Genomic DNA, 20,357 nt, shown 5'->3' with positions numbered 1-20,357 from the left:
ACAGATCATGGTATTCCTGTTCTTTGGAGTACCTCTAAAACTTCTAAAAAACTAAGTTAGAGTGGCGAGCACTGATAAGGAGAGACATCTATGATATATGGTTTGGGAAACAACAAATTGCAAAATGATGTAGTTATGTCATTTATGTTAAAAAAACTTTATGTGTATTTATAAATTCATAGGAAATGCCCAGAAGAATAAGCTGCAAACTCTTAACAATAGTTCCTTCTGAGTAGGGGAGTGAGTTTGCAGGGAAAGGGATGGATGGGGGAGGTTTCACTTTGCTCTACACAGATCTGGGTAATTTCACTTTTTTTACAGTATGTAACTCTTTCATAATTAGAAAAATGAGTAATGTGACCGTTTGGTGCAGGGCAACAACATTATGTTCCCCAGTCTCTGTACTGTATGTTACTGCACAGCACGGACTGTAAGAGAAAGCCCAGAGAAGCAATGAAGACAAAGAAGACATGACACCTGCAAAAAGTCAGTGGAGTATTTCTACATAACAAACCTTCCAGGTGAGTGATGGTCAGTATCTTCCACTGCTCCAGCTCTCCCAAGAAACCCAGAACCTCCCCAGGGTAAGCTGGAGGACCATGCCCGACTAATCCACTCCCTGCATGGGGCCGGTTTGTGCAGGGTGACTGCCATCAAGCAGAAAATGGACTCAGGATGGGGCGTGTGCCTTTGGAGAGGCTGGCAGAGAGGCACAAAGTGGAACACCAGCTAAGTGCACACACCTGAGAGGCGGAGTTCCAGGTGGAGACTCAAAATGTACCAAGAAACTGTGTGAAGTGAAGGAAGCTACTCAACCTCTCTGAGCCTCAGTGTCCCCCCCCTGTAAAATGGGGATCACAGGCCTACTTCACAGAGCTGTTGGGGAAGATACATAAAAGTGTCTGTTAGAATCAGTGTCACATTATTAACAAAGTCGTCTCTGACTTCAGAAAATCGATGAAAAGAATAATGTTGATGACCAAAGATGAGATGCCCAGCTTCGTAAGCAGCCCCAGCAGCATGAGAATGAGAGGAGCTCCGACTAAGCAGGGTTCTTCACAGCTCCACTGGAGAGGATAAACATGGGCTACACCAGGATAAGGGGCTGTTGTACAGTGACTTGTGTAGTGAGAGTGGGTCCCTAAAGACACTGTGAAATAGAGTTACACACAGTGGCTTCTAGGAAACAACTACAAAGCAATCAACACAGCGGATAGGCGTGGGAATGGGGCAAGCAGAGGAGGGTCAGAGCGACAAAATCTGATGGAAGACACTGAACCACGATGAGTTCCCAGCTCTGTCAACAGCTGCTGTGGTTGCGCCAGGAGATCAAACGCCTGAGACTGCTATTGTGGGGACTGCTGGGAGCACAGTGGTCACTGCGGCCATACCCCAACAGCAGTGCATCAGAGCACACACACCCTGAGACTTTCCTCTCCATTAATCCTTGTTTTAAGATGATGAATATTCTCATGTTACAATGTCTCCTTCCAACACTTGTGGACCAGTGTCATCAGAACCCCCTGAAGAGGGCACAGGCCAGAGTAGGATGGAACACTGGGGGCTGGGGGAGCGGCGCTGCACCTGACTACACGGACTATCACCTGGGCCTATTGAACACGAGAGAAGAACCCGAGGATGTGGTCTAACAAGACTTCCCTATCTTACCACATTCAGAGACACTACACACTCTCATTCTTTCTTTACAAAACTGTTAAAGAATTCATGTGTCATTAATTCATAAAGAGGCAAATTCTTGACAAAGTGACAGGGTCCAGTTTCCATGACCAGGTTTTTCAGTTGTTTTGATAATATCCCACATTCAGGAATCGGAAATGTAACCTATTGGGATGTGTAATATAAACAGGGAGTTTTTTTCATGTAGATCAACGCCCAGATTTTTAGGGACGACATAAATCATGAAAGCTGCTAACCATTCCTCCACAGGTTTCAATAAGACATTTAAGTTAATTTACCAATCTCAGGAAAAGAGAATTTGGCAATTCAAGTTTTTTGTTTCTGCATTCAAACATACAGTACAGCTAAGAGAATGAGCAGAAAAAAATTAACAGGAAGGTCTTGCTTGCATTTTATCTTTTGCAAATAAGCAAGATATTTTATGCTCTGTTCCTTTCACAACTCTAATCAATTTTTAAAGAATATGGTACCTCTGACTATCCCTAGGCATGTTTATGTGGGAACCTTGCCAGAATCCAAAGCAGAGATGTTAAAGGTGACGGGTTTCAAATGCTGCCCAAGTGCTGTCTACCTTGAACATCCCTCTCCCAAAGCTGGATGACTAGTCTCTTCCTGAGTGATCAGAGTCGCCATTCGTGTCCCTGAGAGACTGGCCACTCAGGCCTGAGCTGAGATTAGCTGATCAATCTAAAGGGCAAAATGATTAAGCTATTCTCGTCTTAAGGTTGCTGCTTTGGAGGCCACTGCCCTGGAATGCGTTGGTGAAAATGGCCTACTAGATACTTGCCTGGGAATTGGGTTGTTCTCCTCTGCTCTTAGCGGATCCTGGGGAAACCAGTGATTAACCTCACAGATGCCTTAACTTCCACACCTGTGAAAAAGGCAAGAAAGAGCCAGTGTTACCACCCAGCAAAGCTCTTAAGTTGTACTTGCAAGACCAGCCACAAGGGGGAATCTCTCTCAAAAGCTGATGAAAGGATGGCACTTTGGCTGGAGAAGGCAGAGGGCAGCAGGCAAAGTGGAAAGTTTCTGGGATGTCAAACCAGTTCCCATAAGCATTTTAGAGAAGCACCTGGCCCTGGACTTGGTAGGGGGCTGTGGAAAGACCCACAGGCACGCAGGTGGGAGGAGGAATCAAACAACGGAGGAAGGCGGTGTGGAAGAGGCACGAGTCCGACTTCTATTTTGGACAAAACCAGTTGCACGCTGCAGGCCCTTGGCTGCCCATGCAGCCGCCACATCCTCCTAACTCCCTGGTCCCGCTAGTCCCGTCGCATCCCTCTGGGATTCAGTCCACGTGCAGCGGGTGCAGGACCAGAGTCCTGAGTCAAGGGCGGTGTGTCCCTCGGCCAAGCGCACACAGCCCTGTTCCTCCCCCCAGGGTTAGGCACCGCCCCATGCTCACAGCCTCCTGGGATTTGTAGTCCTGCGGTCCTGCAAGCTCCCAGCTGGGAGCGTTTAAGAGACAAAAGCTCCCAGCATACACAGCTAGGGGCCCCAACTCCTACCTTGTCCCCCCGCCCCTGGTCCCCATCCCTCTGCTTCTCCACCCCACTCTCTATTCCGCCTCTTCTCTATACCATGACCACTCTCTATGCCCTGCCCACCCCCCAGAGTATGCGCAGTGTGGTTGGGCTACATCCCTTGAGGTCAGCACTCAGGTAGGGGTGGGGCTCACCAGCCTGGCTATTGCTGAGGATGCTTGCAGCCCTCCTGGAAACTTCCTGGCCAGTATTTGAAGGGTAAATTCTATATCTAAAATGGAAATATTGGGTGCCTGGGATTCTGGAATTTGCCTTTACAAGGCCACCTGTCCTATCATCCCCTCCATCCCTCCAGGTTGCCATGATCCTCCCTCTGGTTCCCGTGGTCAAGGTCGCTGCAGAGATCTTTCCCTTGGACCTCGCCCACCTGAAGGGCCCATACCCATCATAAAAACTCAAAGCCATGCCACTTGCCAAATTGAGGCAAAAATGGAAAGACCCAGGGGGACACGCAAGGATGAGGGCATTAATAGATCCATCTGATGATGTCATGAGTGAACGTGTTCCACTTTAAAACAAAACATTGCTGTTATTCTGAGATATTGAGTTAGGATCTTTGCGCAAATATGAAGGATTTAAAATGTTTATTGATGTATAACATGAGTACAGAAATATATGCAGAAATCATCCATGTAAACCTCAAAGAATTATTACAAAGCGAGCACACTTGTGTGACCAAGAACTAGCACCAGCTTCATTCCAGCGCCAACAATCCATTTCTCCCTCCTTCCTCCCAAAAGGTAAGCGATATCTTACCAGCAAACACTGTATATCGAGTTTGTCTTCTTATACGAGTTTTTTATTACAGAACAATTTAAACAATATACAAAATAAACAAAATAGCATAGTAGGCCCGTCACCCAGCTTCAACAACTACTAACTGTCAGCCAATTTTGTTTCATCCACATTCCATCCCATTCCCACCTCACTTTATTATTCTTTTAGTCCTTTGTGTGTGGGGGGTGTAAGATGTACGCACACTGAAAGACACAACTCTCAACTGTACAGTTTTGGCAAATAAACATGCCCATATAACCTTCACCCCTTTAAGAATAGAATAGTTCCATCACCCCCAGAAAACTCCTTCCTGTTCCTTCCCAGGCAATTTTTTCTTTCCCCCGAGGCAACCACTGCTCTGGTTTTTTCATCATAGGTTCATCTTGGCTGAAATCATCCCAAGTGTTTTGTTTTCTGTCCAGCTTGCCTCCCTCAACACGAGGTTGATGAGACTCACCCAGCATGTGTGTGTCAGCGTTTGCTCCTTGGCATGGCTGAGGGCGTTCTGCTCTGTGGTTGCCCTACAGTGCGCTCGTCTTGCAGGTCATCTCCTGTGAACATTCTTGTACAAACCCTTTTTTTTGCTTCTTAATTCCTTTATTAGCATTTAAGTGACACACCTTTGCATTTTTTAGTGGTTGGTCCAGATTACAATATGCATCTTTAACATATCACTGCCTACCTAGACTTAATAGTGCACCAGTTTAATCAATGTAAAATATGGAAGCCTTGCTACAGAACAGTTCCATTTACCTATGTCTGTCCATTATGTTATTGTTGTCATAAATTTTACATCTACCCATGTTGTAAATCCCACAATACAATGTTATAATTTTTGCTTTAAATAGTCATAGGTCTTTTAAAGAAATTAAGAGAAAAAATTTAAGTATTTGGAGGGAGATACTTTGAGGCTCTGCAAATGTACTGTTTCTTCTTTAAGTTTCACCCACAGTTTTTGCATTCTTCAGTCAGTCTTGCTCACAGTAATTATTACTGTGGTGTTCTAGTGGCAATTTTCTATTTCATGCTATCCAGCCACGTTTTTATTTGGAATTCTGTGAGGAAGATTCCCCCCCTACTTCTCCCTTCCTTCTTCCTCTCTTTCTCTCTTTCTCTCATTCTTTTTTTTTTTCTCTTTCTTTCTTCCTTTCTTATTTAATCTATTTCATATCAGTATAGACTCATGGATATTTATTTTGTTCTCTGGGTAATAATCCAATGCTACCATTATTTATTTTGTTGCTCACAATTTTCCAGCTTGAGCCATTGGGAAGTCTTTCAGATTGATTCCTTTTGACACATCTCATCATTTTCTGTGTTTTTTTTAAAGCACTTTCCTACTTTCTGGCATTACAAGGTGTTCCAGGTTCATCTTGTATTTTCCATCTCCAGCCCTAGAATTAGCCACTTCTCCAAGAAAACCTGCTTCTTTTTATTGGAGAATGATATAAATGCAGATCTGGGAGCTAGGTGTGCTCATTGATACTAGAGTGTAACTGCTTCTAGACCCACTCAGCAGAGCTTGGAAATGTATGTATGAATATAAACTCAGGTATACACATCTATCTGTTGATCTATCCATCTATCTATCAATCTAACTATCTATCTGGATAGAGATATTAAAAGAGACATGGATTTATACTGATACTTCCAACTCCAATCCAGCACCACAGATTTTATTCTAGCATTCTCCTTTTGTTTATATGTAACTTCTTTTACCAACAGTGAGAAACTTAACTCCAGTTATCTACAATATATTTACTAATGTGTCAACTAGTTTCAGAATTGCTAATCCATACCCTTATGAGAAACACATTTATCACCTAGTGTACAGTGTTTTTGTCCAGTACTTTAGATTTACAGTATCCCGTCAAAGCACTGTCTTCCAAAGTTACTTAGGTCAGGACCTTTCACCCCCACCCCTTCTGTGTGGTTATGTCAGGTGCTTGTAATACAGTGAGATTCATTTGTTGCTGCATTCCATCTGAGTTCCCCAGCATCCTGATTGATTTTTAAAATTTGCAGAGTAAAATTCACTCTTTGCGGTGTACAGTTCTACGGGTTTTGACAACTTTATGGTCGTGTATCCATCTCTACAGTACCATACAGAGCTGTTTTTTTCACCCCCAAAATTCTCTCATACTGTCTCTTTGTAGTCAACCGCTTCCCCCACTCCATCCCTTGGCAACCACTGATCACTTTCCATCTCTGTAATTCTGCCTTTTCTAGAAAGTCATGTAAATGGAATCATATACCATATAGCCTTTTGCATCTGGCTTCCTTCACTTAGAGAAATGCCTCCAAGATTCATCCATGTTGTTGTGTGAATCAAGAGTTTATCCTTTTTATTGCCAAGTACTATTCTAATGTCCCGATGCACCACAGCTTCTTTCTCGACTCACCTGATGAAGGACACTTAGTTTATTTCCAGCTTTTGGCAATTATGAATAAAATGGCTATAAAGATTCACACAAAGGTTTTTGTTTAAACATTAGTTTTTAATTTGTTTCAGTAAATACCTAGGAGGGGGATATCTGAGTCATATAATAAATGTATGTTTAACTTTATAAGAACCTGCTAAACTGTTTTCCAAATGCAACTATCATGTTGCATTCCTAGTTCTAGTTGCTCCTAGTCCGCACCAGCACTTGGTATTTGCAATTTGATTTTTTATTCTAGCTATCTAATATGTGTGCGGTCTCTTATTGTGGCTTCTGCTTCCTTTATGAAAGTGAGTTCTGCTAAATATAGAATCCTGTGTTGACTTTTGGGTTTTCATTTTGCACTTGAAGGATGTCATTTTGTTATTGATTTGTCTCTTTTGTGTTTGATAATGTATCATCCATCATTCACATTATTTCTCCCTGTATGTAATGTCTTCCCATGTATATATGTAGTTCCTTGACTGCTTTCAAGATTTTCCTTTATCTTTGGATTTTAGCAGCTTGACTATCACGTGCCTAGGTATGGTTTTAATTTGTGTTTTATTTTGTGGGTTTCCTGACTTTCTTGGATCTAAAATTTTAGATTTTCCACCAAATTTTGAAAGTTATGCTATTACTTATTGATTTACCTTTCTGCCTCATTTAATTTTTCTGTCTCTCCCCTCTGCTGGAGACTCAATCATCTCACAGGTTGTAAGGCTCTCTTCATTTTTCTTCAAAATTTTTACATTCTTTTCTTCAGGCTAGATAATTTCTATTGCTCTATCTTCATGTTTCTTCTACTGTTTCTCATCTACCGGTAAACTCAAAAGTATTTTTTTATTTCATCTTCTTATTTGGTACTTTTTTGTAATTTCCATTTCTCTGCTGAGTTTCAACATCTGTTCATTCATTATGAGAATATTTTTCTTTACCACCATGATCATCTTTATAATAGTTACTCTCTTATCCTTGTTTGCTAATTGCAACACCTTGAGGATAGCTTCTACTGCCTGCTTTTGCTCATATATGGATTACATTTTCCTATTTCTTCAAATCTCATGATTTTTCAAAATTGTGTACTGGAAACCATGAATGATAGTTATAGAGACTCTGGATTCTATTGTATTCCTTTGAAGAGTGTTGTTGTTTTTCTAGCAGAGAGTTAACTTGGCTGGACTGAAACTCCAATCCTGTCTCCTTTACAGTGAGCATAGCTGAAATCCTCATTCAGGTCTTTCATCTTCCAACTGTTGTTTACACAAGGCCCTCTGGGGCCTACCGTGCATGTGTGTTGTTCAAAGATCTGCCAATTTGGTGTGTGTTGGGGGGAGACATTCATACATATTTTGAGATTTTCCTCTTTGTGTGTCCCTCCCTTCCAGAATTTCTCCCCTAACTTTCCAGCTACTCTGCCAGCCCCAAAATATGTCCTGTAGCATTACAAGTAAGACTGTAGTTTTTCCCCTGTCTGGGCCATGTACAGATTTTGGAATGCTTTGAGGCAAAAGACTCAAGCTTGCAAATATCTCCTGGTGCAATTCCCATCACTTAAGGGAAGACGCTGTCTCAGTTCTGCTTGCTTTGGAAGAGATTTATACATACACACACATACACATTTATTATATGTATATTACATATAGATAAATGATTCTCTATAAATATATATAATATTTTATGCAGATTTTATCATTGTTATCTGTGAGAGTGTTAGTTCAACAAGCTACTCCACCATTACTGGAAGCCAGACCTTGTCTTTTTTGGATTTTATATAAATTGAATTATAAAATATATTGCCTTTTGAATATAATTTCTTTTATGCCGCATTATGATTGTGGTAGTTATCTATGCTATTGCATGTAGCTAGTGTTTGTTTATTTGTTGGAAATAATTAATTTTTTTAAATGGTCATAAAATATGCATAACATAAAATTGACCATTTTAACCATTTTTAAGTGTACAGTTCAGTGACATTCAGTACATTCACATTATTGTGTAGCTATAACCTCCAACCATCCACAGAACTATTTTTACCTTGCAGTGAAACTCTGTGCACATTAAGCAACAACTCCCTGTTGTCTCTCCCTCTTGCCCCTGGGAACCACCATTTTCCTTTCTATTCCTATGAATTTGACTACTCTAAGTACCTTATATGAGTAGAATCATACACTATTTTACTTTTGTGGCTGGCTTTATTTCACTTAGCATAAAGTCTTTAAGGTTGATCCATGCCATAGCATGTGTCAGAATTCCTTCCTTTTTAAGGGTGAATGGTATTCCACTGTGTGTATCCAGCACATTTTTTTTGTCAATTCATCCGTTGATGGACACTTGGCTTGCTTCCAGCTTCTGGCTATTTTGAATAACACTGTTAATGACAGGGGTGTATGTATATGTCTTTTTACCTCTGCATTCAGTTCTTTAGGGTGTATACCCATAAATGGTGTTCTGAGATTCATTTTCTCCCATGTGGGAGGGTTCCCCAGACCTCCAACAAGCAATTCTTGGAATGTCAGCTGGTCGTCAGATAATTCAACTCAATTTGATGCTGTCAACACAGAGATACATCCGATTCCACAGGTTGAGGGCTCAGTCCTATAAGACTGCACACCCACCCAACCTCACTTCAACTTCATATGCTAGTTAGAAGCCCAGGTTGTTTCCTGTACTTCTGACTGACTGGCTGTAAACCAGAGCTTCCCACAACCTCCTCCTTGGGTTTGATTAATTTGCTAGAGTGGCTCACAAAACTCAGAGAAACATTTACTAGATCACCAGTTTATTATACAAGGATATAACTCAAGAACAGCCTGATGGAAGTGGCGCATAGGGAAAGGTATGTGAGAAAGAGCACAGAGCTTTTATGCCATCTCCAGGTGCACCACTCTCCAGTCACTCCTTGTCATTGGCAACCTGGAAGCTCTCTGAACCTCCTTCTATTGGGATTTTTACTGAGGCTCCCTCATGTAGGCATGATCAATTATTAACTCAGTTTCCAGCCCCTCTCCCCTGTCTGGAGGATAAGAAGTAGGGCTAAATATTCCAAGCTTCTAATCAGGGCTTGGTCTGTCTGGTGACCAGCCCCCATCCAGGAGCCATCCAGGAGCCCACCCAGAGTTGCCTCAATAGAACAAAAGATTCTCCTAGTGTTCTTATCACTTAGGAAATTACAAGGGTTTTAGGAGCTCTGTGTCAGGGATGGAGTCAAAGACAAATATTAGAACAAGAGATGCTCCTAGTGCTCTTATCATTTAGGAAATTACAAGGGTTTTAGGAGCTCTGTGCCAGGAACTAGAGGCAGAGACCAATAAATATATTTTCTATTATTTCAGAACCCATAAGTGGAAATGCTAGATGATATGGTAATTCTATTTTTAATTTTTGAAGGAACTACCATACTGTTTTCCATTTTCCACAGTTTTATATTCTCACCATCAGAGCACAAGGGTTCCAATTTCTCAACATTCTTGCCAACATGTTATTTTCTGATTTTGTGATAGTAACTATCCTAATGGGTATGAAGATGTATCTCATTGTGGTTTTATTTTGCATTTTCCTGATTCTTAGTGATGTTGAGCATCTTTTCATGTGTGTACTGGCCATTTTTTATCTTGGTTGGAGAAATGTCTATTCGAGTCCTTTGTGCATGTTTAAATTGGGTGTTTTTTTAATTGTTGAGTTGTGAGAGTTCTTTATATATTCTAGATATTAAGCCCTTATCCGATATGTGATTTGCAAATATTCTCAACCATTCTGTGGGTGGCCTTTTTACTTTGTTGATAGTATCTTGTGATACAGAAAACTTTTGCATTTTGATGAAGTCCAATTTGTTATTTTTTTGTTGCTTATGTCTTTAGTGTCATATTAAAGAAATCATTGTTGGCAATGGCATTTGGACTCAATGACACACAGCTTTTACCCTGTGTTTTCTTCTAAGGATTTTATAGCTTCAACTCTAACATTTACATCTTTGATCTATTTTGACTTAATTTTTGTATATGGTGTAAGGTAAGCATCCAACCTCATTCTTTTGCATGTGGGTATCCAGTTTTCCCAGCACCATTTGTTGAAAAACTTATCCTTTCTCCAATGAATGGTCTTTGCACCCTTGTCAAAAATCATTTGACTGTATAAGCAAAGGTTTATTTCTGGGCTCTCTATACTATTTCATTAGTATATTGTGTGTATTTATGCCAGTACCACACTGTTTTGATTACTTTGTAGTAAGTTTTGAAATCAGGAAGTATGAGTTCTCTAACTTTGTTCTTCTTCTTCTAGATTGTTTTGGCTATTCAGGGTCCCTTGAGGGTCCATATGCATTTTAGGACATATTTTTATATTTTTGCAAAAAACATCATTGGAACTTTTACCTCTTTGAATAAGTTGAGTCTTAAGTATTTTATTCTTTTTGATGATATTGTAAATAAAAATGTAATGTCTCTAGATTTCTTTTTCAGATTACTTATTATTAATGTATAGAAGAACAACTAATTTTTGCATGTTGATTTTGTGTCCCACTACTCTGCAGAATTTATTAGTTCTAAAAATTTTTTTCTGGAATTTTTAGGGGTTTCAACATATAAGATAATATTTGTAAACAAATATAATATTACTTCTTCCTTTCCAATTTGGATGCTATTTCTTTCTTTTTCTTGCCTAATTGCTTTGTCTAGAACTTCTAATACCATGTTGAATAGAAGTGGTGAATGTGGGCCTTCTTGCCGTGTTCCTGATCTTCGAGGAAAAGTTTTCAGTCTTTCACCCATGAATATGGTGTTCTGTGTGAATTTCTATATACGGCTTTTATTATGTTGAAGTAGCTTCCTTATATCTGAGGGTTTTTAACATGAAAGCATGTTCAGTTTTGTCAAATGCTTTTTCTGCATCCATTAAGATGATCTTTTTATTTTTTCCTTCATTTTGTTAATGTAGTTTATTACATTGATTTATTTTCATATATTGAAACATCCTTGCATTCCAGGAATAAATCCCACCTAAAAATGATGTATAATCCTTTTAATATGCTGCTGAATTTGGTTTGTTACTATTTTATTGAGGATTTTTGTATCAATATTCATCAAAGATATTGTACTTTTCTACAATAGAAATTGTACTTTTCTCTTCTATTGTATTCTATTATAGTTTTCTATTTCTGTAGTTTCAAACACCTGTCATTTTATTTTCTCTTAGTGTCTTTGGCTCTGATATCAGCATACTGCTAACCCCACAGGAGGACTTTAGAAATAGTCTCTCCTCTTCAACTTTTTGAAAGAGTTTGAAAAGAATTGGTGTTATTTAATTTAAAAAAAAGGCTTTGTGCCCAGGAATAAATTCAGCATAAAATAAATACAAATATTTTTTAAAAATGTGAAAAAGTTGTTTTCCTAAAAGAAATTAAAAATGAAGCAAGTACATTACTTACCACTTTACTACTTAAAATTTTTTTAACCTAATAATAGGCATGAAAAAATTGTTAGAATTAAAATGACTCAAGTGTTCATTTTCTTCATTACAAATTTTCTGACAGAAGTATATGATACCATCATGTATGACATCTTTTATCAAAAAATGGTCATTTTTTGTAGTATTTGAGAACATTACGAATTTTCCCAGTAGCCTCTGACAATACTCTGATATGCAAAGTTATCTTTTCAACATATATGTCTTATCATCATCCTTACCAAATTAACAAACTCTGTCAGGTGCTAATTAATTAACTACTTTTCCTATGATTCAGGTTCTCCGCCATTGATTTCCCTAACCATCAGGAAATTCTACAACTTCTGCAAGATTAACAATTTTACCTTACACTGTATTTCTCTCATGTGGTCTAAAACATCCAAAAATCATTGATAAACTGACCCTGCCCAAACTAAAGCATGGTGAATTATAAAAGATGGTCTCTGTTAAGTGGGGAAGGATTTCAGGTTGAACTTAATTTTACAAGTGGTCAGTTTATTACAGTGTATTGTTCTGTTATGTATTTCACTTCTTTTTTTAAAAAAGTGATAGTTGAGGGCACTTAGATAATAAAAAGTTGAGAAAATAAGGAACTGATATACTTTGTAAGCTTCAAATGTTTTCAAGCATAAAATACAATAAGAACTAAAGCCAAGAAATGGCAGAGGAAATAGAGATAAGAGGATGAAATTGCAAAACCGAATCTATACTAATATCTCAATGGCTAGCGTTGTGGTGCCAAGAAGGTGGTGAAGTCAAAGAATTCGTAAAGATGATAATAAATAGACTGCAAAGAAAAAAGACTGAAATTTTTATAGAGAGAATTTTTACAGCGATATTACAGATCGAGAAGAGGGAAGAGAAGTTGGAGTGAGAGACTATCTGCTTGTTAAATTACTCCCACTGTAGAGAACAAAAATCCAATTTGCTGAAATATTTGTTTCCCTCTATGACCCTATCTTTATCTGCAAAATGTCAGCTCTGAATCAATGTCACAATCCAGCTTTTCCATCCCTGGGGAACAGAGCTCATCTGAAACCTCATCTGCCCAGCCTGTGAAATAAGGCCGGCCATCCATTCTCACAGAGGAGCCAACTGGAGGTAGGATTTTTGGTTCTGAATTCAGCTAAACATCTTCAAAGAATTGTATCTGGCCTTCCTCATCCAAAGCTATCAGTGAAGGGCTGGCTGGCTTTCAGAGAAGACCAATTCACAGTCAGCTGTGACATTTTCTGTTGAGCTTTCTAGAGAAGGCTGTGGGGCTTGTCAGTAAGAGTTGATTTCTGTACGGGTTATATTTTTTTATTTTATTCAGAGATTTATAAAGAAATTTATATGGTAAGTATTACTTATTATCAAGAAAAAATGTTGTCTATTCTTTGGTCATTTAAGCAAAATCCTCCTCTCAGGGCCCACCCATGGACAAAGACCAGATTTAATCTCCAAGCGTCTGCCAGGCACACTGTGGTCAGTGGGAAGGACTCAAGTTGGGAGCCTGTTCTCTTGTGTCCTGTGCTGGTACTTAATCTTCCATCTCTTCAGTGTACTACTAGACAGAGGCTCAAAGGACTTGACATTGGAGAAATGTACTTTTCATTGTCTTTAGACTTTTACACTTTTCAAAAAGACTCTCAGCATTTCCAGTAATTGTGCAGCAGTTTACCCAATACTAAGCTTCTCACTATTAAAAATTAAAATAAATAAACTTTGAAAAGGAAAAAAGTGATCTTTGCAATTTTGTACAGAATCTATATAATGGGTGCATCCTTATAAATGGAGGAAAGGTAACAAATTTAACTCTTTTGGTTAGTTAACACAGTATTATATTTTATATATTACCAATTTTGAGATTATTTGTATTTAAAAATACTGCTTCAAACCCCTAAATCATTGTAAGTGGTAGAGTCTGCCATCTGCCTTGGCTGAACAATTATATACAGTGTCAGCCAAAATTCTTCCATTCCTGTATAATCTTATATATGGGTGGTAATGGTGGGTTATTATAGATTGTTTAAACACGTGCGTATCACAAAATACAAGTGGCCATTAAAAATGAAAATATTCACCAAATACAAGGTTATCTGATTCCTAGAAAAAGAAAACAATACTGTAACATTAAGGCTAAAACTGTCAAAAAGGAAGCCAAGATAGACTCAAGTCAAGCTTTTGCTGAAAAGTTATTTGGCTCATCTTTGAAACTTTATCTTGTTTATTATGTAAGCAAGATACTTTCAGAGACTGGAATATGGAAAGTGCTTATTGGTAAGTTAACATTGTGATCATTTATTTTGTAAATGTTAATACGAGAGAAGTAATTCACTTTTGGGCCGGCCCCGTGGCTTAGCAGTTAAGTGCACGCGCTCTGCTGCTGGTGGCCAGGGTTCGGATCCCGGGAGCGCACTGACGCACCGCTTCTCTGGCCATGCTGAGGCTGTGTCCCACATACAGCAACCAGAAGGATGTGCAGCTATGACATACAAATATCTACTGGGGCTTTGAGGGGAAAAAATAAATAAATAAAATCTTAAAAAAAAAAAAGAAGTAATTCACTTCCTACTATATTAGGATTTTCAAGTTCTGCTAAATCTAAGGCCACATTACTGGCAAGTTGGGATACCTCTAGACATCTGAAAAATATGAGTCCTACAGAGAAACATATAAATTCTCTCTTCATCTTGTTCTAAATTCTAAAACATTCTAAGGTTTTGGAACAAACCAATGACATTCCAAATTTACAGTAAGGCTGCATGTGCCGTACATGATCCTATAAGAAGAGAAATCCGAATTTTAAATAGAGGAGATTGTGTACAAAAATAAAGTACATTTTCACGTCTGAAAGGGTATTTCAAGAAAGAAGGGATTCTCAGAACATGTGGTAAATGGTAAATAACTTACCAGGGGCTCTCTAAAGGAAAACATATTGTGGAAAAAAGATCTTAAATGCAGAGAGCTAAAAGATCTTAAATGCTGGAATCCTTATGATGAAACAGACGTTGAACTACTTTTTCTTAAAGTTTAAAATGCATCTTATCTTCCAAACAAATACCACCTCTCTGCCTTGTCGCTTACCTGGGCATGGTGACGTGTTTGAATCATTTTTCTAATTCATTGGCTCTTAAACTTGATGGGCAGCAGAAGCACCTGGAGGCCTTGTTGAAACCCAGATTGCCAGGCCCCACCCCAGAGTTTCCAGTTCAGCAGGTGTGCAGCAGCACCTGAGAATTTGCATTTCTACCCGGTTCCCAGGTTATGCTGATGCTGCTGGTCCAGGGACCCCACTTTGAGAACCACAGCCTAACTTACACCCTATATATGGTTACCAAATCCATTATTTCATCATTTGTCTGCTACTTTTCTTTTATCACATCAGCACCTTAGCTCCGAATCTCCTCATCTAGCATTGGCAATACTTGGAGAGTTTAACAACTGGTCCTCCTTTCTGGCTCAATTCTCCCTCTTCCTCTTGATACTACATTCTCTTGCTAGGTAATTCTTCCTTAAACATCAGTTCATCATAGATCTTCCTTGCTCAAAATCTCATGGCTCTTATGCTGAGCACAAGACATTTTAAATTCTCTACTTGGCTCATAAGGTCTGGAATAGCCTGTAGAATGTGGACAACCTATTCCCTACCCTGCCTACTATAAAGGAGTATGTGAGGATTACATAAGATATGCACAATGATGCTTGTTATGCACAGTGTGACATTCTATAAAGTCACTGTGAACACTGAGTCAGTGAATATGACCCACTGCTCCTACGAGAAATGCAGGGTTAGGTTGCTGCAAGCCTTAGTCACATTTTCTTCAACTGATCAATACGTAGCCTTATTCTCTGTGTGTTTCTCTTTAAAGTCACCTTATTTAAAATATATTGTTGATATATTAACATTGAACTCACACCAACAGCACTGTACCTCATGTCTGAAAGAAGCTTGTCGAACACACATACTTTCTCTGTAAAGGCATGTCACAATCTCTTGCCCTGAGGAACACCAGGCAGCATTGCAGCGCTACACATGGGGGACATATTGAACAGCAAAGTCACCAACACAAGGCACAAAAAGATGAGAAATGAGGCACTAAATAGACTGCAAGAAGGACACTTGTTTACAGCATGGGCTGAAACAAGAGGGCAGAGCGTCACCTTGTTCCCCTCAGCTGGGAACGTGCATGTCGAGTGACTCAAGTTTTTCACCACTTTGTGCATATCTGCAAATGGACATGAAAGCCCTGTGAGTGTTTATTTGGAGGCTGTCAGTACATTTTAGCTAGTGTGCAAGTGTGCAAACACGGAATCCACAAATAATGAGGATCAACTATACTATGAAAGCATCTTTTCAAAACCAGAGTATTGCTTATATATAAGAGCAATAATGATAACATAACAGCTAACATTTTAGTGCCTACTATGCGCCAGGAGCTCTTCTAAGCACTTTACATAAGTTAATGCATTTCAGTCTCACTGAAACCCTATGAGACAGGAGTTCTCAGTAGCCTCATTTTATAGATGAGAAAACTAAATCTCAGAGAGTAAATACTTTGCACAGGTTCCCCAGTTAAAAGTGGAATAACTGGGATTGGTGCCCAGACAAACTGGTCCAAAGCACACAGCCTCAACCACTGTGGTAGGAATGTGAGCGAATTTTCTAGCACGCCCCGAAAAGCCTCTTCTTCTCCAGTCAGTGTGGTCTCTCACATACATATTCAATCATCAAACATTTTCTGAGTGCCCCAAAGGTGTCAGGTACTGTGTTTAGATACTGGAGGGACAAATAGAATGTTGACACAAATAATCCATGACCAATCTATAAATCAAAATTGGGTTGAGTTTATGATGAGCCAACATTTGAGGGCCATATAGCCGGGGAGAGTCCTTTCACTAAGAAATGGAGCACTCCAAAGAAGTGGGGTGTACAGAGTGGTTATATACCATCAAAGAGCATGTTTCACATGTGATTGCAATGTTCCTTTCATAATAGCCGTGACATTGACCTTTCAGCACGTTGATTGATGGACACAGTAGGTATCAGGTCTGCTGTCTCCATGGATGTGGCTGTTGTCTCGAGTTGGGTGGTCACAGGATGAGCACAGCAATCAAATCCTAGCCTAGGGAGAAATGCTTATCCTTAAGGAAATGCCAATGTGGGAGAAGTTGCATTTATCACATCAGCACCTTAGGTCATTGTTTTTGTCTTTGGGACATGTTAATTGCTTAAAGCTGATATACAATGGATGAACAGAGGCTACAGGCCCCTTTTGGGGGGGAAAAAAAAACAAGGTCAAGCCTAATTAGTTTTACACCAAATGGCTTCCTCATATGCTCCAATATATCCTATTGCTTGCCATTTATTTATGAAGAAGAAGGATAGTCTCAGCTTTAAGGAGCTCACTGTCAATGAGACATGAAAAAAACAACAGTTAAGAAAAAGTAGATAAGTACAAGGTCCCCGAGTGGCGACATCAAAAGGGGTCTCTAAATGGAGACCTCCCAGGAAAAGTGTCCAAGAGGAAGGAACATTTGACATGAGTTTAGATTGAGAAATAGGAATTAAGTTGATCAAAAAAGAGGGTAGGAAGACAGAAGAAACACATATAAAAAGACAGATATAAAGGATGCTAAGGATTTCAGAGTATGGGGGTATTTTTAAGGCTGGAAAAAAGCCAACATGTAGGAAACAGTGGGTGATGAGGCTAAAGATGAGGACAGCAAGAGAAAGCCTGCGTGTCCAGCTCAGGAGTCTGAATGTTCTCTCGGATGCTCTGAGCAGTCATTGTAGCAGTCTAAGCAGATATCAGATTTAAGCAAATTTAGATTCTAGAAGGTAACTCTGGAGGTATTGTGGAGGAAAGATTAGAAGAAATTAAGACTGGAAGTAGAGGGACCTGTTGGGAGACTGGGCAGCGATCCAGATAAATAGGCCTTGGTTCAGGCCGGGGGTCTGCAGGTGGAGGAGGCCAGGAGGTGGGAAGCAGTGCTGGGCTCCTGGAGGAGGAAACTGAGCTGCCTCTCAGTCACAGGAAGACTGTGCCTGTCATGGCCTCCCCACCCCCATGCCCAAACGCCATGTTCCTTTCTACGTCTGTACCTTTCCCCTCTTCTTCCATTTGAAATCCTCATTCTTTCTTCCCTCCACCTGCCCAAAAGTGATCCATTTGAGGACTTGATCTAGTCTACCTCTCCTAAGGAGCTGTCCTTAATTACATTTTCTGAATAACATTCCCAATTTTTTTAGGTTCTGTAATACAACATACACTAAATACCTTGGCAGAACCTAATTACATCTTGCAAACAGTTTCATGTATGTGGAGGAGCTTGGAACCTTATAATTCTTTGTATTTTCTTCAATACCTACCACAAATATCTTGAACATATAGGTCAATGGATGTCCAGTAAAGTTCAATAAAGAAGAAGCACCTTTTATAAGCTAAGAACTTTTATGAGCTCAGTTATTCCTTTAGATCAGCTGCTGGAACCATTTGTCTTTCTCCACAGGTCAACAGTGTTGCCCAGCACAAATGAATTTTACACCTTCTCAAACTCAATAGAGCAAAGATGGAACTTCATTCCCCCTGCAAGCCCTACTGCCCCAGAGAAAAGCAAAAACAACGTGTGACATCTAATTCTTTCTTCACATTCTCATGTCAAATTGCAACTGTTTTCCAGATGCTAACTGGTTTTCATTCTTAAAACTGACAGAAAAGATTCTCATTATTTCTTTCTTTCCTTTTTTTTGGGGGGAGGAAGGTCAGCCTTGAGCTAACTTCTGATGTCAATCCTCCTCTTTTTGCTGAGCAATATTGGCCCTGGGCTAACATCTGTGCCCATCTTCTTCTACTGTATATGGGATTCCGCCACACCATGGCTTGACAAGAGGTGCATTGGTGCGCGCCTGGGATCTGAACCTGTGAACCCGGGGCTACCACAGCAGAGTGTGCGCAATTAACTGCTGTGCCACCGAGCCGACCCCTCTGTTTATTTCTAAAGCTGAAATGTCTAAATCGTTCTCCAGGCTAGTTGGAGTTTCCATAAAATGAAAATGTACATTCCAGAAAAATCTTTAACTTTCCAGAATAATCCTTAATATATTATGGTAAACACCTTGGCAAAATGTCACTGATTTTCAATGTCAGTGCCTCCACAAGGGTATCCTTGCATTGTGGTCCCTCCCAACCACCTCTCACTTTGCCCCTCCCCAGGCTCATGGGCTCAAAGTGTTTACTGAGCACTAAGAATGATCAGAGTCTGAGGGAGACTTCAAGGATTGTCTGTTTTCTGACCCCAACCATCTCTCTCCATCTCTCCTTTAACCTCTATTTTTCTTACTCTGGTTTCTACTTTAGTTCTTTACTTGTCTTGTGAATTTTTGTTTTGTGGCTTATAATTACCATGTAAATTCATATTACTTTTTGCCTTAGAGTTTAGAAAGAACTTACATTAAACAAGGTTTTTTTCCCAGCTCTTTGATGTGTCTAATACCTTCCAACGCAATTCAAGTGGCTTCTTGTTCTTATATCTCCATCATTATTCCTTCAGAATTATGTTCACCCCACACTTTTGATCTGACCAATGATGCTTTACTCTTTAAACTTTTCTATGCCAAGACTCCCATGAGGAATCCCTCAAGCACCATCAGCTATGCAACCCCACATTCCTCACATCTGTTTCTGATACCAGCCCTGATATCTGTTCCCCAGCATTGAACCCACCATATATGGGGTTAAATCAAAAAGCACTCATTCCCCCTTCTCTGCTTCTCTAAGTTATATTCACATGTAGATATGGGTTGTTTTACCCTTTGTGTTCCTGAATTCCACAAGACAAATGGAGGTAATAAATTGTTGAAAGCCCAGGTGTCTACAAACTGAAACTCTGACTAATTACCAGTTCTTGTGGTTTGTTACAGGGAGACTGAGATCTCAAAATTATCAAGAAGCTGAAGCTCCCCAACTCCCGCTTCCTGGCGCCGAATCCACCATTCATCACAGGGACAGACAAACAGAGGACACCTGCAGCTCCCCTAACTCAGCTAAACGCAGGCTGATGGGAGGACGCCGAACTGCAAAGCCGCAGCTCCCCTCCCCCACCTAAAACCTTGTAAACTGTAATCGTTAATTGGCAGCAGTTGCCGTCCACACCCCAAGGCCAAATTTCTGGTGATGAGAGAAGATTGGTTGATGGAGCCCTAGATCTCCCGCTGTAGATAGAGATGACAGCGGCTTGGCGCCAGAAGACTGGGATCACTCCTCCAACAAATAATCAGTCACCAAGGATATATTATTTCCCACAGACTTTCCTTTAAAAGCCTCAACTCCTAATGCCTCAGGAGGACTGTGGATTTTGGGGCATGTGCCCACTACAGCCTCATTTTGCTGGCAAAATTAAACCACTTTTCTTTTCCTCGGTCCCTGGTCATTGCGTTCATTGATTCGGCTACGGTGACAGGGTCCTGGGT

General features: G+C 39.9%; 1 protein-coding gene across 1 annotated transcript in view; it reads left to right on the top strand.

The window, feature by feature from the left end:
• Nucleotides 1-20,113, top strand: part of LOC131396452 (uncharacterized) — a 57,266-nt gene extending 37,153 nt beyond the window's left edge. The window contains exon 3 of the mRNA XM_058528654.1: nt 19,809-20,113. Within this exon, the coding sequence (XP_058384637.1) occupies nt 19,809-19,993 (185 nt within the window). The 3' untranslated portion in view covers nt 19,994-20,113. The remainder of the gene's footprint in view (nt 1-19,808) is intronic.
• The last annotated feature ends 244 nt before the right edge of the window (nt 20,114-20,357 follow it).

Source organism: Diceros bicornis, chromosome 33, assembly GCF_020826845.1.
Source record: "Diceros bicornis minor isolate mBicDic1 chromosome 33, mDicBic1.mat.cur, whole genome shotgun sequence".
Classification (NCBI taxonomy): Eukaryota; Metazoa; Chordata; class Mammalia; order Perissodactyla; family Rhinocerotidae; genus Diceros; species Diceros bicornis.
The sequence above is the reverse complement of the archived record's forward strand: the minus strand, read 5'-3'. Positions and strand labels throughout refer to the sequence as shown.